Source organism: Alosa sapidissima, chromosome 2 (assembly GCF_018492685.1).
Source record: "Alosa sapidissima isolate fAloSap1 chromosome 2, fAloSap1.pri, whole genome shotgun sequence".
Taxonomy (NCBI): domain Eukaryota; kingdom Metazoa; phylum Chordata; class Actinopteri; order Clupeiformes; family Clupeidae; genus Alosa; species Alosa sapidissima.
The window spans coordinates 9,020,151-9,045,463 of record NC_055958.1 but is presented as its reverse complement, the minus strand read 5'-3'; the positions used below and the strand labels follow the sequence as shown (position 1 = coordinate 9,045,463).

The 25,313-nt window shown below is 39.6% G+C and overlaps 1 protein-coding gene across 2 annotated transcripts in view; it reads left to right on the top strand.

The window, feature by feature from the left end:
* The window catches only part of epb41l5 (erythrocyte membrane protein band 4.1 like 5), a 293,140-nt gene that overhangs the window by 22,837 nt on the left and 244,990 nt on the right, over positions 1-25,313 (top strand). Inside the window, exons 2-5 of one of the 2 annotated variants that reach the window (XM_042066156.1) lie at positions 2,890-3,087; positions 10,774-10,878; positions 16,050-16,092; positions 17,800-17,878. In XM_042066156.1, the coding sequence (XP_041922090.1) occupies positions 2,908-3,087; positions 10,774-10,878; positions 16,050-16,092; positions 17,800-17,878 (407 nt within the window). In that variant the 5' untranslated portion in view covers positions 2,890-2,907. Of the gene's footprint in view, positions 1-2,889; positions 3,092-10,773; positions 10,879-16,049; positions 16,093-17,799; positions 17,879-25,313 lie in introns of those variants that run through there. The other variant, XM_042066163.1, reaches the window with a different exon arrangement.

Below are 25,313 nucleotides of genomic sequence, written 5' to 3'. Positions count from 1 at the left end.
AGAAAAAGCGGAAAGTTAGACTAGCCAGCAAAGATTGAAGAAATGAGTTCTTCTATCCACCGAATTCATTGGATATAGGAGGAACAGGATGAGATTCTGAGAATGCAGTGAGAGAAGGAAAGGTAACCTAACATTCCTTTCAGCCCAGTTGATGTATTGGCTGCAATATGCAAAATATAGCTTGTAGCGAACCGGCACAAAAGTAGCCTCCCGTAATACTCCCATTTTATTCAAAGGTAGAACGCCACTGACAACTCCAGGCTTTCACGCATGCTTGTTTGTTTACACCGAATACAAGCTGAAGTGCAAAACGAAAGTAGGCCTAACGTTTGCCTACTGCCCCCATCAATGCAGATATTTCAAATAAAAACTAAAAGTATAAAACATATATCCTTGATTAGCCTATGTTGGGTTTTGTGGAAGAGAAAATGGACTGTTTTAGTAGTAGTATTAGGCAGTATGCTGTCAGATAGGTCACCATGGGCATATTTGGATTAGCTATAGATGGATTCACAAATAAATAAATTAGCCTACATTTGGCAGGATACTTAATAAACAGGCTAAATGCAAATATGGCAATGTATTATATTATTTTACATTAACAAAATGCAGGAAAATAGAACAGACTGAAAATAAAGTAGGCATTGATCTTTAAAATCCTGTTTCCTGTAGCCTAAATGTTGTCAGTCATTCTTAATATTTGCAATTGGTGCACTGGCATGTTTAACTGTTAGCTGCAGTATAATGTTAGATTATGTGTAAGTTAAGTACAAGCCCAAATTTTTGTCTGTGCTCCTAAATTTTTTAACTTGGGCGCACAAGTGCTCCTGAAAAAAATGTTCGTGTAGAGCCCGTGTAGGGCTTGTAAAATCACATCTGAGCATTTTTTGACAGACCATAGTTGCATACCTTCTATGGTAACATCACAGAACAAGATAAAATATTCCGTTCATCCATTCTATGACCCCCTTTAATTTATGTTTTCCCCTGTTTTAAGTTTGCATACTTTTGGTACGTTGTTAGCAAAGACGGTCATGTACTGAAAAATAAGGGCTATAATAAATAATAATAAGTTTATTTTATATAGCGCCTTTCTCAAACTCAAGGTTGCTTTACATAGTAGGAAGTCAAGGAAACACAATAACAAACAAACAAAACAATACAACAAAGACAAGTTATCTGTATGGAGTTATGTGTTGGGTGTGGAGGAGAAGTGATCATTAAACAGAAAGGTCTTGAGATGTGCTTTGAAGAAAGGAAGAGAAGGACAGGCACAAAGAGGTTAGGGGAGGGAGCCAAGAGGTTTTGGTCAGAGGATCTGAGTGAGCGGGAAGGAGTGTAAGGGGTCAGGAGGTCGCAGATGTAGGGGGGTAGCAAGGTTGTGAAGGGCTTTGAAGGTGAGTAGTAGTACTTTGGCTAGGCAATTAAGGCATCTTCACTTTAGCATTAGCCTAGATGGAATTGGTGACATTTATCACAGTGGAACCTACAAAAGAGCCCACCACCACACAGCTATCACTTGGGGGCAGCCGTGGCTTACTGGTTAGCGCTTCGGACATGGAACCGGAGGGTTGCCGGTTCGAAGCCCGACCAGTAGGCACGGCTGAAGTGCCCTTGAGCAAGGCACCTAACCCCTCACTGCTCCCCGAGCGCCGCTGTTGTTGCAGGCAGCTCACTGCGCCAGGATTAGTGTGTGCTTCACCTCACTGTGTGTTCACTGTGTGCTGAGTGTGTTTCACTAATTCACGGATTGGGATAAATGCAGAGACCAAATTTCCCTCACAGCATCAAAGGAGTATACTTATGCCCCCTAAAGGCAGACTGTGAATGCCATATCCAGCAAGTTTCTTCAGCTATATCTATGCCCAGTTGATGGCTAAGTATGCTAAAGTCCACAACGTCTTGAAATAACAGCTTTCTTTTAATATTCTGAGCTACTGATTATGGCCCTTAAATGCACTTCTGCTCATAAATGCAGGCTCTACACTGCAAAAACTGCTTATCTAACCAAGTGAATATTAGTCTACTTTGGCATGGAATGTTTTATTTGTCAAAGTCAAGAATACCCAACTGACTAAACTCATTTAAACCAGCCTACTATGCACGCCTGTTAGAGATTGACTGAAACTAAGTAACTGAAACAAAGATAGAACTGGGAAGGAGGGGGTAATAACTGTTAAATTGCATAAAAAACATACAAAAAAGTGGATTGATTGTCTTTTTCATGAACATGGCTTAAAATGTATTAGAAAATGTAATTCTGAGGAATTACCAGTGCATGAAAATGCAAAGCATATGATGTAAAATATACAGTGTTAAAACGGCCAATGTAGTTACAATGGTTTTACTTCAGTAGACATGGTGGTTGCAATGATAAATAAAGCTGTTCCTATGATGGTTTCTAGGGTAATCATGTTGGTTGCTATGGAAACTGACATAGATGCTTTATTTCAGTGGTTGCTATGTTGGTTGTTAGGTAGGTGGTAGTTTAATATAGTTGGCTGGAGGCATAGACGATAACTGACAGTTGGAATGGCTAAACAGTTATAGTTGAGTAGTTTAAATTGTTAAATTATCTAGTAGTGAATTATTGAAGTGAGGATTTTTATATTGAAACAGTTGTGGGCAGAGGAAACAGTTGGCAGGAGTCATAATTGATGACAGCTGACTGTTGGAATGGCTGAACAGTTAAATAGTTGGATAGTTTAAATAGTTACATTTTTTTAGATTGTGACACCCCTACCCATGACATGACAATTACTTTCATCTTAGATTTTACACCTCTTTGTATTTAACAAAAGTATATACTGTATCACAAATTGATAAACTTCTCACAGGCCATTAATGGTCAATGAGAAAATGGTTAATTTTTTTATTCTTTATTTCTAGGACTTGGTTCCCTGCACAATGTTGAGTTTTCTCCGCCGGACCCTGGGCCGGCGGTCAATCCGCAAGCATGCTGAGAAAACCAGACTCCGGGAAGCACAGCGAGCCATCACTCACATTCCAGCAGCAGGGGATGCTAAGTCTATTATCACCTGTCGAGTGTCTCTATTGGATGGAACAGATGTCAGTGTTGATTTGCCGGTGAGTTTGCTTAGTCGGTCAATACTTTGCACATTTGATTATTGGCTTGATCTTTGATTTTGTTGTTTGAATGTCAGATTTCTTTGTCTTGCAGTAGAGTATAATACAGTAGACAAACATTATACACAGTAGTATTACAAATTGCTACAGTAAGCTTATATTTACTTTTTTTTTGTTTTTATCCAACGTGACCTACAAGTGAGGAATAACAATCAAGCTTCAGTAGATTAAGGCTTGGACTGTGCCTGTGCCCGTATTTAAAAAAAAAAAAAATCTTAAGGTTAGAAGTAACTCCTAACTGACGGATTCAGAGAGGCGGCCAAAGAGTATGCTAAACTAGACTGCATTTCCGGCTTGAACTGCAAAAGTGTGCTTGCCCTGGTCTGGTCAGCAACGTGAGCAGACAGTGGCATACGCTATGCTGAAACTGGCTTGATCCAAGCATTCTAACAGTGCCTTTCAGTGTTGGAGCAGTGGCAATATCTCAAAAGCTCTAGGAGAGGACTTTTCAACTATTGACATGCGGGGTGAATGCGGTTCGTTGGATTTTACCTGTGGCCTGCCTTTGAATTTAGCTTCTATGACTAAGATCAAATCAATAAAATAGAACGACAGCAGTGATTGACTGCAAAAATAAATAATGTCACGCGTCTTGCGCCTCTCAAACTAAGTAAATCAGGTAACCTACAGAAGAATTGAAATTATGAAATATGACCAAGGCATGACTAAAATGCTGCTTGTTTGTCAGGATACTTTTTCACTGATTTATTTTTAAAAAATATGAGCTATGAGTGTAAATGTTATATATTCCATCCCCTAATTATGTTTTACTGGTTTATTTGACAAATAATCTATATGGATTTGCTCTATAAAGACCTTATGTCTGTTTGGGATTATTTTGAGAGCCTGGGATTGTTTTGAGAGCATCTGTATCTCAGATGTATCTCAGAATAAAAGAATAAAGGAATACTTCATATTACTCTAAACCACCTTCTGTAAATCAACTGTATACTACTGTCTACATTGCACTATATTTCTTGTCTCTGTATATTTCATCCCCTTTCTATACTTTGCATCACATTACATGTATACATGCATCACAGCTAAGATATTTGGTTGCTATGAAGGCCAGTCGTTCTAAATGGATAGTTGCTATGGCCAAAGGCCAGTTCCATCTCTGCGTTGTCAAGCGGGCATATCCTAGAATTCTGATTAAGTTATTTTATTTGAAACATCTCTATTTTACTTACCGCTTACCGTGATTCACGCAGCAACATTATTAAATTAATCTGTCACCATATGCCTACGTTTACAAAGAGGAGAACATTTTAATTTGATTAACAATGAAACGTTACATTTAATGTACATGTTGACAATGAGTAGGCTTTTGGTTGTTGTTGGTGGTGTTACTGCATCCCTTAGTTATGCCTACAATGCAAAATTGTTCCCTCGCGATTGGAAGCTCCTGTAAACGCATTTCAAAACATCGCGACGTGAAATGCCACCACAAAAAACTGTTTGTGAATCGGTCTTAGTGAGTTAGGAGTCCTCGCGACTTCTTTTAAGCTGTCACAGACTCAGGTGCTACTTTTAGGTCTAAAATTCTTCCTGAATTACTCTTAGTAAAAAAAAAATTGGAGTCCTAAAGTTACGAGTGACGAAGTTACGAGTACAAGCATCTCATATCAATGACCATGGCATTACGCTAAGCAACATAAATCCCATACAGCAACATCTCCTCCCTATGACATAGCTAGCTAGCTTCTAGCCACACAAGAAATGAATGATGTTAAATCTCTGCTTAGCATGCTAAGTCTCCGCTTAGCATTCTAATAACAGAAGGGGCACATTTAAATTGACCACTGGGTCAAAGACGTGACAAGCCTTTTTTGGGGTCCGGATACATTAAATTAACAAAAAAGATAATTAAATACATAAATAGCATATGAAGTGAAACTTCTATATCTACTTTATTATTTCACTAAGATGTAATGAAAAAAAAGTGCAAAAATATATATGAAATAATGTCACTAAGTGCAAAATTGTCATTCGGTGTAATGGTCCGGATTTCAATTTGACTTTTATATCTTTAAATAATATAAAAAATAACATACAAAATTACATTTTAATTACCTTGGCACATTTTTATGAGTGTTGGGATTGAGATACTAAAAGGACACTGAGTTATTGTTATGTTTTGATATTGAAATCAATAGGGGACTTTTGTCCCAAATAGTCAGTTCATTAGTGGTCATTCAGTGTAATGACATCAAAAATCCATATTAAAATCATATCAGAAACTGATTGTCATGTGACAATCTGTGACATCATCAAAGGACCCCTGGAGAGACCCCTGAGGTGACACAGTAAGGTGAGTTTAGCTCTCTTATATATTTGATATTTTCACCTTTTTATGTTGTGGTAACTTGATATACAAATCCACATGTCATTCAGTGTAATGCCAGGAAACACTTTTATTGTTAGATATTCATCTAAACAAGTGTATTTAGTAAATAACTGTTATAAACTTTGTAGATCAAGGTCATTGTTTGATATAGGTGGCTAACTGTTTGCCTGTAAAATATGATTAATTATTAAAATGTTGTTCAGTGTAATGGCTATATCATTCAGTGTAATGGATATGTCATTCAGTGTAAAGCAGTGGCATTAATATAATGAGTAATAATAATGTAGTGAGACAGTAATAATAATGTATTAATACAGTAGTAATGCATTAATAATCATATTTGTAATAAAATATATGATTATCATTATTATTGCTATTATTATTATTATAATGCACATTTTATGATTAGGTTAATGCAACATATTACCCTAATAGTATCTGTAATTTACATTTTAATAATCAATGTGTTTAAAATGATTAATAATTAAATGTTTTTAAACTTTAAAATAACTTTTTATTGATTTTTCTAGATGCCTTCCAAGCAATGTGAAGAATGGAGGCGACATACAGAAGCCAGAGGACCTCTACATTTGCTCAGCGAGAGACTCTGGCAACGAGTAATGATGCACGTAACTTTTGCCCCTTGCATCGCGGGGGACCAATCATATCTGTGTATCTGATATAGGCGGGCCAGAGGCGAGCTAAACAGATGACGGACATAGTGCTATCCAATTGCGGTCGAAGTCCGGAATCAGTCAGTTAACATTGATCGTATAGTGTTATCCAATTGCGTGCAGTGAGATTTTCAAATGCGTGCTTGGTGCCGCCCCTCGAGTTGGGCCATTACGCTATTCGTGGCCAGACCCTTAATCTTTCAGATTGGGCCTGGTCCTTCAGGCTAGCAGATAGTTGCAGGGGAGGTAGAAGTCAACTGCATGCACCACTGCTGCTGGTAAAAATGCATTTGTCTGGTCAGACATAGCAGACAAAGTGTTCTATTTCAAAGAGGACATCAAGGCTGTTGTGTCTGAGCCAGAGCCCCTTACAATGAGGCAGTCCAAGCTTAGCCATGGAGACTGGGAGAAGTTTTTGGAATAATTAAAGAATGTTTATTTGATGTTCATCTCATTTTAAATGATCCTTTATTTGTTAAGTTTTAAATGTTCAATAAAAATGATTATTCTTTGACAATATCTTCTGCTGCATCATTTACTTAGGATTGTGTCTAGTTAAGTCTAATGATATTACAACAATACAACAATAGTTGTGCTTATAGTGGCATTGCATTATACCTTTTTGATAAGACGTCATTCAGAGTAATAACTTGGTCATTCAGTGTAATGCATATATTTATCTAAAAAATAAATAAAATGCAAATAATAACTTTTGTTTATTACCACATATATTCAAAATATGCAATTAAACTAAATAATATTGTTTTTTAAACAGAATTCACTTTGGTGCAAAAACTTATTCCTGACAAATGGGTAAAACCTGGTGGTGGAAATAATATTTGCAGAATGTAGAGGTTTCAAATTACAACTAATTAGTATTTTGGAATGGCAATGCAGTCCTTATAGTGCTTTAATAAATCAAACACCTCTAAATATTCTTATGCCTGCCAAGATTTTTTTGTATTTTAAAATGTATTACACTGAATGACGCATAAAAATTTATGTTTTCTACTATTTTTTGTTCCGAAAATATTTGAATTACATAATATACACTATAATGTCCAGAAAGAACAAAAAGTTCTGAGTTCTTGAATACTTTTATTTTTTGGAGGCTTGAAAACCCAGTTTTGTCTTTGACCCCACTACAACATGACTCATTATGTCTGTAACTCTATAAAACACTTACTTTCATAAAGGACGCACACCATCCAGCACATACACATGGAAACCAATATTTTAGGTACTTGGCCACAAACTCAAAACGTGTCTCTCTGAAGCTCTGTTCTAGAATCTTTGCTCTGAAGGCTGTTCCCAGCGTTGCTAGGCAACATCAAATAAACTAAATGAGTCTTCCCGGTATTAAAAGTGTACGTGTGATTACGAATGGATGTGGTTTGCAATTAGAATAAACAAGAAATAACATTTCCAATAATTTCCCATGATAAATTACATAATATTTGCACCTTCCTTACTTGTGAAGCTCACACTAATTCCACCGTATTTAGTGAAATGTAATACAACATTGCCACCTAGCGTTCAGATGTATTTAACATTTAACATGACATTTCCTGCGATCTTCGCCTTCAGCTGTTTGACTAATGTTCGAAAGGCTAATGAGCATTGCGTTATTGTGTTTTTCAGTCACATATTCACACTCTCCTATCAATCTGTTGGAAGTGGCCACTTTTAGGACCATGGATTTTGATTATGACTGTTTACATTTTTAAGACGGCCTTTCTGGGCTCGCCATTGCGTTAATCATATGATATTTAAATTGCCATCAAAGCTCTTTCTCAATTGTTGGTTAACTTGACCTACTTTTGAACCAGTTTGTTGGAGATGATCTCTTGGTCCCTCCATCATTCAGGCTCGTGACACTGTTGAGAAGTTTGATGGCTGCTCGTTACAAATTATCGATACGGCGCCATCTCGTCCTTTTTTTCCTAGGCCGCGAATATAAGACGATCCCACTTTATCAGACATATTTTGAAAAAAAAACCCTTGTCTTATATTCGGAGCAATACGGTATTTATCGTTTGTCCTTCTCGGTACTCATATAGTGCATGCCTTCTCACTAGCACAGACCTGTCACTCATTAGCCAATCACCGTGGTCACTGTAAGTAAACTCGTGCATGAGAAATGAGCTTAACCATAGAAACTCCTCCATCTTAGGAGTTTTTCCTTCCTAAAAATTGGTCTCAGCAGCTTTGTTAATAGGTTTTAAAATTGTTGTAAAAAATATTTGTATTAGGGATGTTAACCGGTAGCCGTTTAACCGGTGGTTGACCGAATCAACGCTGACCGGTTAAAATTTTCTGCCGCCGGTTAAAAAACAAACAAAAAAAAACACTATTTTTAAAGCTCCCGAATGCAAGCCAGCGTCTGTTATTACACTGCACACACACGTGTTGTTGTTGTATTGTATGGTGTATATCACTCAATATCTAAAAATTATAAATGTGAGCATGAGCCGTCCCACGGCGGAATTTATTAAGCGCAACCACAGCACAGAGCCATGGCTCTGCCGCAGCAAAGCTTACATAGCCATTCCGAAAACAGTGGCTGACTATGGCATGATGATAATTGTAACAATGTAATGGCAAACGAAGACACGAAAGACTAACTTAGCATATGCCTACTTGTTGTGTTTTTATTATTCATCTGTACTTAAATGGCATGACTACAGGAACTTATTGCAAAGGATTTTGTGCAGCACGCTACAGAGGCTTTTGGCAATCGGTACGCTTTTTTATTAAGACGTTGGTTAATATACTTTCCTGTAACACAACCAAATGTAGCGTTCTCTGTTTGTGACTTTGTAACGTGAGCTTTTTATAGCCCGAGCTCGGTGCCGTGTTGCATGGAAGGTCGACGTTGTGCGTAATGTGTTACTGTGCGTGGGTGCGCAGGGAAAGCAATTATTTTTCTCCCCAAAACAAAACCCTTATTCCTCCACAAGTAGTGGACAATGATTGGGGAAAATGTATAATACAAAGGGCACAAACTAACCGGGAGCCTAACCATTCTAAAATGGGGGGGATAACTTGTTTCACGGGCAGAGAAAGACGCGCGACAGGACACGGGTATCATAAATGGCAGTTATAGAATTTTCGGTGACCAACTTTAACCGGTTAATGAGGCTTAGTGGCCGGTTAAGATTTTTAAAAAAATTTCGCCATCCCTAATTTGTATAGCACCTTTCATACACAGAATGCAGCTCAAAGTGCTTTACATTTGGAGCATGTAACACAATAGGCCTTTTCACACAGAGATCACGCTAAATTTGCGGGAAGAGGAGAGGTCTTTTTGCCACAACGTGTGTCTGAAAACGAGGTGAAAATTTGCCGGCCTGCTGATCTGTTCACATAATGCGGCATTTTGGGGAGCCAGTAGGCAGGATCAGCTAGCAAATTAAAATGTGACGTGCAACAGGGTGCGTGTAGAGTGATAGTCGTAGGCCTTATTATGCGTGGGCCTTCAGATGCAGCAGGTGTGTGATTTCCAAAACCATGGCGGGAGAACTGACTGCACTTTGGTTAGCTTGCATTTGTAGTACCCTACAAATGCAAGTGAAGTTGCTTTGCTGTTGCTTAGAATGTTAGATTCTTGTGATCGATGTCTTCAGACAATAAAAAGTAATTTGGAAGGGAAATTGAAGAGAAGAGTTGCCCCCTGCGTTGGCCGTGATTCCCCTTCGAAAATCAGAGGTTCACAGGCTACTGTGGCCTTGGTCAATGGCCCCGCCAGCCGTAATCCTGTACGCACTGTGTGTTGGGTAGTGAAGCGATAATGCATTTAAAGCAATGTACATCATGTGAGCCAGAGCCGATATGGCCAGAGCTGCTTGCTCTGAAAAGGTATTTCTGTCCCACCCAAATTTGCTGAACTACTTGCGAAGTAGCCTATTCATCACATACATCACATGTATCACACAAAAGAGCTTTTTCTCAGCTTTTAAATGATGTTGGTGGTTAGTTGTTGTGGTAAACGGCTCGCGAGAAAAGTAACTTTAATTTAATCATGTTTTCTGCGCCCGTCTCCCTACCCATTCATCTTGGTGGAATACTTCGCGAAATTTCCCTCGAACACATGACAAACCATATATCAGAATAAACAGCAGACCTTACCGAACACAAATGTGTAAAGCATTCCCCTGTACAGTTAGCCATTCCAGAGTAATCCGTTGAAAACTCCAACTTTGGAGTTCACAATGTGTTTAAATTGTTCAATACATGATTTTATAACAGGCCAATTACAAAATAAATGTTACAAATATCGCCTAGATATCTGTAAACATTACAATCAGAGGATATACATATAGGCCAGACAGACGTTCATGCTTTGTTTTATCGCTGGATTTTAGGATAGCCTATTATGGCAACCGATTGCATTCAGAGCTACAATTTTTATGTTGTTGTTAAATGTGATGCAGTTAAATGTATGTATATTTTATTAATTTAATTTCTCTTTGAAAGTGTAGAGAGGATGGTCATCCATTTCCTTAATGGACAAGTCTCCTCTGATTATAAAATCCATAGAATCAGATTGGGGGGTAAATAATACCGCTTCTATTTAAACTGTGTTTCTTTCTTTTTTCCTGGTAGAAAAAAGCTAAAGGGGAGGAGTTGTTTGACCAGATCATGTATCATCTGGATATTGTTGAAAAGGATTACTTTGGGCTGCGTTTCATGGATTCTGCACAAGTGGCGGTAAGATCAAGAAATTGTTGAATTTATGACCAACATTGATGGCAGTGAACATTTGACTGACAGATGGCTAAACACCATGCCTTCACATTTTCTTTTTACTATCTTCAAAAATTGAAAAATGTCAGCTCAAACTGAGCAAGTGTCTGAGAGAAGTAAGAATGTCATTATCAATTTCATATTCTCAGAATAACTGATAAGTTGTTTGATTGATAAAATAAAAAAACAATGGTGGAAAATGTTGATCAGTGTTTCTCAAAGCCCAAGGTCATGTCCTCAAATGCCTTAGTTGCCTAAAATAGAGTAGCTTAGTTTACCATTATAGGTGGTATAGCTAGTTTACCACTATAATCGTTATTGATTACAGTTATAGGTGAGTTACAGTGGGTCCCAGTTAAGAATTGACACTTCATTCACCATCAAGGTGATTCACGCAGCTGGGTGAAATGTAAGTACAACTACAGCCGCTTGGGGGCAGCATAGTCCGCTGTGGCGTTCCACGGTTGAACCGGGCGGAGCATTCGACAGCAAGGGCTGTGATTGGCCGAGTTTTCAGTGCGTTTCTCTGTGTTTTTAGCAGCCCCTGCAACATGCTAGTCCACTGTAGCCTATAAGCTTTGTACATAATGTTAAACATTTTTGCATTCAGTGGCAAGATGTCTTGATTGTACAGTGCCTGTCTCTCAGTAATGTTTTAAAATGAGAGCTTCGTCAGCTGGCAGTAGGCTACTTTGTCGGCAGTCATGAGAAGTTCGCTTGCTAACAGAACATAAATATGCTGCCCAGAAACCTCGTGAATAGTTCTGATTTGTTTTACTACACTAACGAGGTTAAATATAGCCTTTGCCTACAGCATCTCCTTACCAGTAATGTTAACAAAATGACAGCATTCATATGACAAAGGAAAACGAATTCGGTCACTCAAGACTCTGCCACAGCAACCAGTGTAGGCTACAGTCCTACCCAATAGGCCTACTCGAAGCAGATAGCGTTGTCTGACGGTCGAGTGGGTTAATGCGCGTATTTTCAGAACAGGTCTGCAACTTTTAGGCAGTTCTGAGTTCGAATCTAGGCAGGAGCAGAGCCATATAAAGGCCTAGGCCTATTGTTATCATTTTTTGCAAGGTGTTGCTCCTGGCAATACTTGTTTATAAGACGTTTGGTGATGTAGTTGATAGCTGTTTTTGGGACACGTTAAACATTCTTTATAATGAGCGCATACGGGGAGTAAAACGACTGTTACGCGCTGTTACAACTATGGGCTACAATGATTGCAATACAAAAATATGCGCGTGTTAGTTTAGTTAGTTTTGTGATGTTTTGCACTTTTGCCTCATGTGTTTCCAGGTTTGAGGGCTTTTTTGGCAAGATTGACCTTGGTTAGACTCTGCATATGTTATTTCTCCGTATGGAAAATAAAGTCAATTTTCTACACAAGTCTGTTATTAGTTCAATAACAAGTGTTCCTTGTTAAAACATGTGACTAGTGAAACTCAAATGATTTTAGAAATATTTAGTCAAAGCCAAAAAGTGTTAGAGACACCGGTGCAGCTCAGATGTCTTCTTAATTTTCTTTATTCTTTAGTAAAAGGTGCAGAACATTATTAAACTTTGACTAACGTTTCGATGTTCGTTAGTCAAAAACATAGACACATCGAAACGTTAGTCAAAGTTTAATAATGTTCTGCACCTTTTACTAAAGAATAAAGAAAATTAAGAAGACATCTGAGCTGCACCGGCGTCTCTCCTCCTCTCTAAAATATCTTTCCTGGCCTGGTTGCACTGGATTGTCGCCAAACGACAGAAGTGCGGAGAACCCTCCTTCGCCTACCAAAAAGTGTTACTTTGTGCCCCGCGCTCCCCCACTGCTTGTGAAAGAAGGGGGTGGGGGAGGGGGGCTTAACGTGAAAAAACTTAACAAAGATTCTACCGTCTCTGAGCTTAATGTCCCAAAACGGCAACGAGTCATAATGATAGGCTACAGGAAGTGGGGGGAGGGTATGGGATGACCAGAGCCGTCTTCGCTGTGCTATTCAGAAAGCATTTTCTATTGTCTTTCCAGGCGCACACAGCTCGTTACCATATAGCCTATCAAGTGCCTTAACAGATAGGCTCTGCTCTTCGCTTACAGCGAACTCAACCCCCTTGTTGCTTGCAGTTTGTTAAATAAAGCGATGCAGATTACATTATTTATTTCTGATTAATTGCTTTTGATGTCTTTTGCAACATCTGCTTGTTAGGCTGGGCTACTGTCAATGTCCTGTACAGGTAAATGTTCAACAATTGCTGGTGTAGGCCTACAGCTATAATCAATTAGGGACTGTTCATTATTTATTTAAGGGGCTACCGGAGGAGTTTTGGGAGCATTAGTCAAAAAAGACGTGACCCTCCCTCGCCAGCAAGAAATTTTTCTATGACCCTCCAAAGTGATTGAGGAAAAAACGCACGACCCTCCCCAGTCCCAACAATTTATTGAGGCCTTCTGTAGGCTACTGGGTCAATTTGGGAGCTTGCATGCTACGACACCTTCCTTGAAATGAGGCTGTCGTTTGCACAATTTAACAAATAATCACCGGGACCGAAACAAACCTGTCAACTTTTCCCGGGTTTATCGCGTATTGTAACTTTTTCCTCGCTGTCTTAGGAGGAGCTGCAGGGCCGTCGCAAGGGGGTGCGAGGCCCTGTGCGAACTTGACAGATGGTGCGAGGCCCTGTGCGAACTTGACAGATGCATGAACTTACGTGCATGAAATCATGCGATAGCTTACTTTACACATAGCCAAGGCTACCGTCGGTGCATTTTAGTAGCCTAGTCTAAAAAGCTACACCAGCTTGTCTTTAAGAGGGGAAATTGTATAGCCTATAACATTAGCTAAGTCACATATTTGGCCATACTGTATGGTGTTTATCATAGGCTACATCACAAAACCAAATAGTGTAACAAAGGCGAACACTATTCCTCCTAACAGGGGAAATTAATTGGGCATGAATCATTGTGCTGAACGCTATTTGTCAATGAGCAGAAACACACACGACATTCAAACTGTTGATAAGATGTGCACTATGGAAACTGGTCTGTAGGCATTGGACAAATAAATGACACTGACTCGCCATATCCTGACTCTGAAAAAACATTGTCTTGCTTTGCCGCAAACTTAGCAATGAAAGTTTGCAGGTAGCATAACGTCTTTTTCAATTCATAGAAGGGAGAGCCCAGTCTCTCCTGTGACATTGAGGTGCGCAAATAGTTTTTAATAGCCTGTTCAACTTCGAAAAGCTTCACCCGATGCCAGTCACTTATCGCAATTTCAAATTTCGGGAAGCTTTGTTAAATCTTTTTAGGTTTTAAGTGCAGTAGGCCCCTATATCTGCCCCCTTTGGAATTATATCTCGAGACTATTATAAGGTCCAGTGCGTTATGTCCTGGGATTCGCACGTGCTCAAAAAGAAAATAAAAAACACTTTTTTTTTTATAGATGGTTATGAGTAGCAATATGAGTCTGAACTCCGTGTCATTCAGACTCAACCCTCTTGCTTTGATATCTTTTTCATTTGGTTTCGTTTGAACGTCGGCAAGCATGCATGTTGCGGTTGCAATTTAAGTGAAATTTCTACAGTAGGCCTACGACATGCAACATGCTTGTTAGGCTGGGCTACTGTCTTGTACAGGTAAATGTTCAACAATTGCTGGTGTGCAGGCTATAATCAATTAGCTAAATCATTTGTCCAGCTGTTTAAAAAGAAATTTGTGCTACATTCAAATGCAAAAGGTGCTTTGATATATTTTTTGGAGCATTCTTAAAGGAGCTGCACCATTTTACAACAATTGCATCTACATTTTCATATTAGAATGTTTTGTCTGTTTAAGTGTAAGCTTAAACTACCGTGATCAATTTAAGTTCCCGTGCCTCCGCTGAAAGTCTCATGCGCTTATCGTTACACTATCAAATCTATAAGTAACCGTGACAAATAGGGTATAATATATATAAACTCACGCTATTGTATTATCATATGTTTGGTAATGGCTCACTGAGTCATGGAAGCAGTTAAGTCAAGTCGCATCAAAAATAGTAGTGGCAGAACTCCCAAGTGACACCTTGTGGTTGTTTGTGTCAACTGCAGTTTGTGCCATTTCTGCTGAGAAAATGGGGTGCGTGATTCATGAAGGAACCCGTCCAAACTTAACTGGGACCCACTGTACTAAGACCCTGTTAACATGTAGGAAAAACGCATATATTTTCATGCAGTTTGGCCTTTCATTTACACGAAAACAGAGGTTTTATCACTGAAAACGATTATTTCTGAAAACTCCGGCCAAAGCTGAGATTTGAGAAAACTCTGGTTTCACGTTAGCAGGTAAACAGTGTTTTTTGCATTGTGAGGTGATGTTCCCTCATTAATTTGAAATATCTGATTGGCCACCTGTTTGCTCAACGTGTTCGGGACACCCTTCTCCAGCTGTTTTTATCATTGGTGTGAACGGAATTATTTTTAAAAACGAAGGAGGGGAAAATATCAGTTTTTCAGTATACCCTGCTACATGTAAACATGGCCTTAAGCTGAAACTATTTAAGTTTGAGATAGGGCTGTAAATATATGGGATTCGAAACTGAAATCGCAATACTCCTATCCACGAAAAGTGTCGCAGTGTGAAAAGGCAGAACCGCAACACAGCCTTTCTAGTGTTTCACGCAGTGCTTTGGAGCTTACCCGGCCGCATAAGCAACACACATCTCCCGCTTTACTTTCCGGTAGCCTACGTTGTCCAAAAATAGATCGTCATTGTAGACTATGTGTTCAACTTTACCAAACAGTATAGAAGTAAACCCCCTCTCCTTACCCCACTCTCTCTCGCTCCCTCTCTCTTTCTCGCGCAATGGACACACGTGACTCGGCCAGCGCAACAGAACAATAACCAAAATTTGACAACTAATTGATTAACCAATATTTTAACTAATATATTATGAAAGCAAATTTGGCTATCAGTGCGTTAAGCAAATTTGTCTTACAAACAAGCAAACTTGTCTTGATAGGACACCTTAAAATGAGTCAAACACTTATTAAATTAAGTCAAAATGATCTTACAAGAGAGCGCTAGGCAAGTGTTTCTATATATACCAACTAGATTTTTGGGATCCATTCCATTTTTGTAAATGCATTTTCCCCCATTTCAGCACTGGCTGGATGTCACAAAGGGCATTAAAAAACAAGTAAAAAGTAAGTAAATTTTCATTTACTCACTGGATAAAATGTATTTTTACTAAACGTGTAACCACTGTATGTGATGTTGATGATTAAATGCTGCAGATTTAAAAGATGTTGCCATTTCCATTCCAGATGCCAATTCTAATGTATTATACACTTCAACTGTCCCCCTACTAAGGGCACTAATTTGTACCAATATTTGCACATCCCACAGCGCAATATAGCAGAAATCAGTGGAGTCATTTATAGTGTTTTACATGTATTTAACATCACGACTAGGGGTTGGCAACCTTTACTTTCAAAAGAGCCATTTTTTGACCCAAACGTTTTTGAAACCATTGTTAGCGCGGTAAAAGACCACTCAAGCCTCCGCAAAGTTTGGTAAAGATGCGCCATGATGTACCATGGGATGCATTTTATTTGACAAGCCTAGCCTAGTTGAAACATGTCTTTTTATTTTATTTTTTTTTAATTTCAATTTATTGTGCTTATAGAGCGCCAAAACATTACACATGTATCATGGCGCTTTACAGAATGTAGGCAATCAGAGAAAAAAGGAAGAAAAGATAAGAAAGAGAGAGGCCCATGGGTAACAGGGGCGAGGAAAAACTCCCTAGAATTGGAGATACATATAGGAAGAAACCTCGAGCCGATCCACGACTCAAGGGCCTGACCCATCTGCCTAGTGTCAGTACAGGACGGTAAGGTCTGTATACATGAGCAATGCATACTGTATGATAGTCAGGTGTAGAGAATAAGACATGGTGTTAAAAGCACTTGAGCTGAAAGTTACAAGAGGTGGGATGAATACGTATCCGGTATGATAATTCATTAATCCTGATTTAGTGACAAAGTTCAAATAGTCCAGCGTTGGAATTGTCCAGGGGAAGGGAGTTGTCAAGGCGCATGTGGTGGGCATGTGGTGGGTCGGCAGACGGGCCAGTAATCCAGATAGGGGGACAGTAATAGGGCAGTCGAGGATGGGACTTCAGGTGAGATGGGTGAGAGGAGGGCCAACACACAGATGGTTGATGACTGGTGATGATATAACTCACAAGTGAGGTACAGTAAGGGGGAAGAAAGAGAGATGTAGAGTGGGTTAGTATTACTGAAAATCAAAATGGTTAATGTCAATAAGTAATCAGTGGTACTATATATTGTTACAGTATACCATAGAGAGAGGGGGGGTTGGATTGTCGACCCCTGGTCTAGAGAAACCTGACGGAGGTTAACTTTGAATGAGAGTTTGTCGCCCATGGGTGTGAGTTTGGCAGCAATGTATCCCTGACAAAATATGGTAGAGCATGCGCAGTATTGCACAAGAGGACTGCCAGTGGGAAGGTGTGATATAAGGCAATAAGTGGCCAGAGCCAGCTTAACTTGCAATTGCAGTGTTGAGAAATACCTTTAAATGGAATGCGTCAAACGAGATTACAGTAGCCTTTGAAATGTCAATATTGCTGCACATCTAAATAGTTTTTTAAGAAAAGTAGAATTTCTTCTGCTCTTTCAAGCAATTACAGTTTTAAATACTGTTTAACATCCAACCAGGCTGTTATTTTGTTAATCCATGTAGTAAAAAAGACTGCACAACTTGTCAGAAAAAGAAGCCAAGTCTGAACGCACCCGAAGTGGGTATAATATTTTGTACGGCTGTGATATCTCTGTAGTTGCAACTTTGCCTGTTTGCCAGTCTTTGCCTGTTATTCATTGTCGTAGTTGGACCACCTTACTGTTTGCACATGAGAGTGAAGTTCTACTCCTCAGAGCCTAACAACCTTCACGAAGAATTAACCCGGTGAGTCACCCATTTTTTTTCGCATTTCATCATTTTACTTAATTATATTAGGATTTTTTATTAGGATTATATCAGGTTTTGTTTTGGAGAATTGTGTCTTTTTGGTGTGCATTGATGGATTATAATTTCATACAGTATACCATAGACCGTCGGAGATGCTGACTTGCAAAGGCCTCGGGATAACACTTTATCTCCACCATCATCAGTCAATGCCCCCTTGATCAAAGTGGGGAATGAAAGAAAAAGTTTGAGAACCACTGGCTTAACAAGTTACCTGCAGTCCAGACCACACAGAATATTGCAACAGAAAGTTGCCTTTATAATCAACTACTATTTGTTCCAACAGCATTCAAACAAAGCCTTTATAAAAGTGAAAAAAAAAAACAAATATATTCCATAAGAAGTAAAATAAAATACTGTTACTGTAGTAACTGTATCCCAAGCTTCAGCTCCCCACATCTGTGACAGGCAGACGTGACACCGCTAAATTCTCAGCTTGTTTATACCCATCACTGAACGCGTAAGACCACTAGGCCCATCACTGTGGGGTGCGGTAGCCTACTCTCTGGGATTTACAAATGTTTCAAAATGAGTAATTTCGGCTTTGTCTGAACTGGCCATTGTAGGCTACGTAAAAAATAAACAAGTAGGCCTATCCAATGATATCGGCACATGTTTGTTTTCCAAAGTAAGAATTTCACTTCACCATGCACCTTTGACAATGAATAGCTCATTACACTTATGTTACTGTTGAACATAGGCCTAACTGGTATCATTACAAACATTATTATGTGTCCTAAAAACTGGCATTTTATGGCATTGTGTCATGTAAGGTCGTTGCAAAATCTAGAGAAATGTGTGAGGTGGTCAGCGGGGGACAATTGAGACACACATTGGATTGTGTTATTACTTGCATTCCACACTATCCACAGCTGTGGTATCGGGGGCAGGAGGATTAGGCTACTGTTAGCGCAGGCTTTATATACAATTCTTCAACAGAAGGCCTGCCTCGAATGCATGCTTGCCCAAAATAAAGGCCTGTGATTTGCGTGGCCTACAGTAAGTATGTTAAAGGAGAATTCCGGTGTGATATTGACCTAAAGTGTATTGAAACATGATACCGAGTGTGAACGTATGTCTCATAGCCCATCTCGACTTGTCCCCTGCACTCCAAAATCTGGCGCTAGTTAGCCGATGCTACCAACAACTTTTTCAGTAGTGGTGCTTCGGCATCGGGCTAGCCATGCAAATAAATCACTGTTTTACACCCATTTACGAGGCTCAATGTATCTCCACACTTCATTGGTAGACTTCCTAGGGCCCTGACATTTAAAACGAGACATTGAGAACTTTGAAAAAGCACTGGTAGTTTACTTACAAGACGATTTATACAGACAGTATCTTCACGAAGTTTAACGTTTGCAGCCATCTTGAATTTAGTCACGATAAGTCGAGCAACGAGTAAGAATGAACAGGTATGATAAGGGATCAGATTCCAAAAATAATTCAGTGGAAATGCATGGATTCCAGTTTCTTCCAGTAGCAGCAACTGGAATCCATGCATTTCCACTGAATTATTTTTGGAATCTGATCCCTTATCATAGCTGTTCATTCTTACTCGTTGCTCGACTTATCGTGACTAAATTCAAGATGGCTGCAAACGCTAAACTTCGTGAAGATACTGTCTGTATAAATCGTCTTGTAAGTAAACTACCAGTGCTTTTTCAAAGTTCTCAATGTCTCGTTTTAAATGTCAGGGCCCTCGGAAGTCTACCAATGAAGTGTGGAGATACATTGAGCCTCGTAAATGGGTGTAAAACAGTGATTTATTTGCATGGCTAGCCCGATGCCGAAGCACCACTATTGAAAAAGATGTTGGTAGCATCGGCTAACTAGCGCCAGATTTTGGAGTGCAGGGGACAAGCCGAGATGGGCTATGAGACATACGTTCACACTCGGTATCATGTTTTGATACACTTTAGGTCAATATCACACCGGAATTCTCCTTTAAATAACAGACCCGCTACAATGTGCGGTATGATGATTTTTTACAAGCAAGATGTTTTTGGTGCCCTACGCGCACTGCATGTTCTTAAATAACAATGATCATCAGTAGCCTAATATTCAACCATTATTTAAATGGGCTTTGCATTGGGTTAGACACCAGGGGCCATATTCACAAAGCCTTTTATCTTACCACTAGGAGTAGGCTACTCCTAAATAGCAATAAAAGATTTTAGCTAGGAGTTTCTCTTATTAAGTTATTCACAAAGCCTTTCAGACCTACTCTTAGTAAGGGAAAATGACAACTCCTGAACAGATTCTGGAGCTTTTGAGCTAGAATCTTTGACTAAGAGTGAGTGAGTCTTCGTTGCTATGGATGACGTTATTACTCATGCACGAGCTTGACTGAAGTGACCACCTTGATTGGTTGATGATTGTAACGCGGGAATTATTCCAAACACCTCCCTTACGATGAGTGGCAGGTGACAGGTCTGAGAATGCGTGCGCTACACAAGGACGGAAGATGATGAATAACTGAATAAAAAGGCCTAGCCTAAATGAATCAAGAGTAAGGCAAAACAAATAGCCTATAGTAGCCTAATGAAACATACAGATTGATGTAGTATCTTTGTAATAGGTCTGTGAGTTAGGAGTCCTCTTGACTTCCCAGCCAATGTGAATCGGGTGGTCAGTTAATAGGCCTATATCGTGAAGATTTTTCTTGCCATCTAAGGCACGAGCGCATCTGTGAGGACAAGCCTCACCAAGTAGCCCGTTTGTTTACAACTAACATTACATTTAATTAAACTGCTTATAGGCTATGCTGAAATAGTTTTCAACATTTTGAATATTAGTGTCGGGTGAATTAGGAAATGTTCTCAAAGTAGCCTTATGGCCCCCAGTGTCAAGCAATATAACCATACAAACGGGCGCACACCAATGAATCGTGCTCTCACGACAATCACGCCGTTGAACTTAAATAGGTTAACATCACTCCAGTGTTTCCCCTACAGTGTATTTAACAGCGGCGCAGCGCCGCCGCTGGATTTTCAGCGCCGCTGCAATATAATATCACGAGATTCACTTAACACACTGTAAAAGCACAACGGCCAACGTCATCTCGAAATTGTTTTCTGAAAGTCTTGAGTAAGTTAAGTGCATCAAATCCGCACTTAGCCTCTCATTATTCAGGACATATATGCGGCATGATGTGTCAGGTGATTACAAGCCCAAAGACAAGTCTGCAGCCCATATGGCTAGCCTACGTTCTGAACACGGTTACATTGTTTAGCTATCCGACTGATGGGGGTCTTGCTCCGCCACAGTGTAGCCTATGGTGTCATCGTTCACTTGTAGGTTACACAATAAATAGCCTACTTATAGGCCTGGTGACAATAAAAAATGATATTAGTTATATTTCATCACGAAGCTGTTTGTATGCCGTGAATTCGCTTGTAGCCTATGCCATATGTTAAGCTTGAGCAATTCCTCTGATCCAAAGCCTGCTTTGACACATTGACACTAATGTGAAACATGCATCCTCCTCTCCTAGCCTACATACATAAAGGAAACCAATTCATGATTACCGAAATGAATTTAACATGGGGGGGAAAAAGTTTGTTGCGATTTAGCCTACTGTTGTGATGCGGTTCTTTCTGCTGATTGGATTTACGTCCGGTGTCGTCAACTCTGAGAACTCTTGCTCCGGCTGACAATTTTATCCAGAGAGCTGATTTCCCAAAGATGAGCCTCCATCAACATTCAACGACAAATTATTAAAACGTAAGTAATGCAATAGAGTAAGCCTAGACTTGTAACGTTAGCGTAGGGCTACATGTAATGTTTGCATGGGAAAACTAGGCGAACACAGTCTAGGCCTGTTTAAACTTTCTGATAGTTAAAGGAAATATGAGCATATGTTGGCATATACGTATAGCCTAAATTCTGTCCACTTAGCTATAATAGGCTATCACAAACAGACCTTTTCTACGTTTGCGGCATTAGACATAGGAGCCTACATTCTCTTATCAGAAAGACGTGTTCTCATAACTTCAGCGTTCTCTTGACGGTGAGACGAACGGTCGCACTTCAGTCAAGTAGCCTTGGTCCTTTTCGAGTTAATTGTGAGTGAGTTGTATGGTAACTGTGGGAGTGATGTAGAAGAAAAGTGAGTATTTACTTTTTTATACGTGGGTTTGTTGTTTTGGGACTGAGAAATAGACTACAAGGAGAGCATCTGGCTACGTGCATGCGTGTCAGCATTAATGGCCCCCCCAACAATTAAATTCAATTACCAAAGAGCCTTAGAGATGTTCTTTGAAAAGCCCAGAAAAATTAAGTGCTCGCAGATTGGGTGTGGCCTTTGCCATTAAGACAAATTTAAATAAATTGTAAATAATCTTTTTCTGGGTTGTGCCATTTCATTTTTCTTCTATCATTTTTAACCAATAATGTAAAAGAAAGCTGAAAATGTCCACAAAAGAAACACGAAGGTATGATATAAAAAAAAAAAATAAAAAAAATGCGCAACAACCCCCCCCCCCCCAGTAATAGCACCGCTGCTGGAAAATTTTCTAGGGGAAACACTGCACTCTAAGTTCGCCTTCAAGCAAGGAAAACGATGATTTGAAGACATCTGTTTCGTTGGAATGGCAAGGGGGTAGCAACACCGAGACAGGCCCGATGGCAGGGCTAATGTTATGAGAGTAGTAAAATATGGGATATTCTACGGAAAAACATTAAAACGGCAAGACAGCGGGGGAAAGTTAAAATACATAAACACGGAAAAAGTTGGCATGCATTGTTTCGGTCCCCGTACACAGGGATTATTTGTCATATTATTAACCACATATGATTATTTGTGAAATTGTGCAAACAGGTGCAACACATTTGAAAAGGAAGGACTGGTAGCATGCAAGCTCCCGGGAAAGATTGATTTAAGAACGTTATCACAGTGTGTCTTTGTGGCACAAAGCAGCGCGGGAATTTGGAAAAATACAAATTAAAGTCGCGTGATACCGCGTGATCCTGCGCGCGGACCGCGAGGGAAGCTGGCCAAGTCGAAGCACTGCCCACTGTACTGTACGTCATTCAATGTTTTTTACATAAACAAAAGCAAACAGTAATAGCAAATAAAAGCAAAGAAGGGTAATTGTCAAATAATAGTTTAAAAAGTAAAGAATAAAAAAGAAATAGTCAGGGTTCTAAATTAACACCCACCAAATGTGGGTTAAAATTCATTTTGGTGGGTGTTAATAAAAACGTACTCGCCAGTTTGGCCAGTGATGCATGAGGCATTACATGCATGATACATAAGGCTCTGTTGCATACATTACATATAGCGTATTTTTGGTCTTTGTCGGAAATATTAAAGAATTGCCAGACGGGTGAAGTCATTGTTGATAACTAGGAGAGCCTACTGATAACGTTAACTGCCTGCGAAATTGAAAGTTTCAGGTGTTGTGTAGCAACAAATTGCTTGCGATTTTGGCATGATGTACACAGCACTTAGAGTGATGTTAACCTATTTAAGTTTAACGGCGTGATTGTCGTGAGAGCACGATTCATTGGCGTGCGCACGTTTGTATGGTTATATTGCTTGACAGTGGGGGCCATAAGGCTACTTTGAGAACATTTCCTAATTCACCCGACACTAATATTCAAAATGTTGAAAACTATTTCAGCATAGCCTATAAGCAGTTTAATTAAATGTAATGTTAGTTGTAAACAAACGGGCTACTTGGTGAGGCTTGGCCTCACAGATGCACTCGTGCCTTAAATGGCAATAAAAATCTTCACGATATAGGCCTATTAACTGACCGCCCGATTCACGTTGGCTGGGGGGCAGGGGGGGGCCATCAGACATTTGTTCCCAAGGGTCTATAAATTGTTAATCCGGCCCTGCCCCCAACGAACGCAACTTTCCACTTCTGAGACAGCTTAAAAGAAGTCGAGAGGACTCCTAACTCACTAAGACCTACTTACTGTAGGCTGCGCAAACCACAGGCCTTTTTTTTGGGCAAGCCTGCATTTGAGGCAGTCCTTCTGTTGAAGAATTTTATATAAATCCTGCGCTAACAGTAATCCTCCTACCCCCCCACTACCACAGCTGTGGATAGTGTGGCATGCTCACGCTTTATGTCTCCTTCTTGCAAACTAGGCCTGCTGCATCCTTTCTGTTTTGTATTGTTTAGAAAACGTTTGACGTCTTGAGTTAATGCATTAAACATTGTTTGCTGGTAACCAGCCACAAATAGCCTACAGATTCTTGCGTGCGTACATTCTCTATTCTCTCCCAAATGTGCCCGTTCTATAGGCTGGCCAAGTGCGTAATTCTGTGGCATAAAGCAGATGTATTTGTTTATTGTACAGAAAAATAAAAATAACCTGGCAAGCAGTCAATTGACTACATTGCAGTCCAGGGGCGCCGCTAGGGTGCAGTCCAGGGCGCCGCACACACATACGTGCCCCCCCCCCAAAAAAAAAAAAAAAGTTACCCGACCTTATTTACAAAATGTGCGCTTTTGGTAAATGTAGGCTAGCCTAACATGGGCCTCTCCTTATTGAGCTTAAGAAAAACTGTTACATAAACTGGAACAGAAAGCCCCTCTTAATCACGTCAACCTACCCATGTCATCCCTTATCAAATAGCCTACCGCATAAAGCGTCTAACTTGTAACACTGGCTGTAGGTTACGTGGGTTTATAGGGGTGTTTCAGGCTTTTTAAAAGTTCTGGGATGAGGGAGATTTCTCTCCCGAGAATTTTTTTAAATTCTGGTTGCTAAGCACACTATTTTAATGCAGTTTGGGAAGGACAGAAATACCTTTACAGAGCAAGCGGCTCGGACTCAAATTAGGGGAACATACCTTATGCGCATTATAACTTCACTGCCCAACCCGCGAAATAGGGAAAGAAAAGAAAAAAATAATAAATGAGTTTATCTCGCGATTTGTGATTGAGAAAAACACAGATATGGTAACTTACTAACAATAAGGATTTGCTCACAACACTCTAAATACATTGCACTGCTGTTTTGGTTGTCCCAACCTTTTAGATGATAGGCCTACGCACAGTCAAAGACTTTTAACACCCGCACCAACCCGACTCGTCATGAAGTGCCTTAGCCCCGAAAAGGTTGAGAACCTCTGCTCTACGCATTAACTGAATCTCTGTTCCAAACAGTGTTTTTTTTTTTTTTTAAATAAGCCTACAGAGGTAAGCAAACAATGCAACATTTTAAACATGTGTAGACTGTGACCATAGAGGACAAGTCTCGTCGTTATGTCATGATGCTACGTTTTCATATTTTATAGTCTATGGTTTCCATGCACACCATATTCCGGTTTTATTCAGAATAATGCCAATATTCAGATTACACGAGTCAATAAATATAGGCTAGTTGTCACACCAAGTTTTTGTTTTATTGTTGT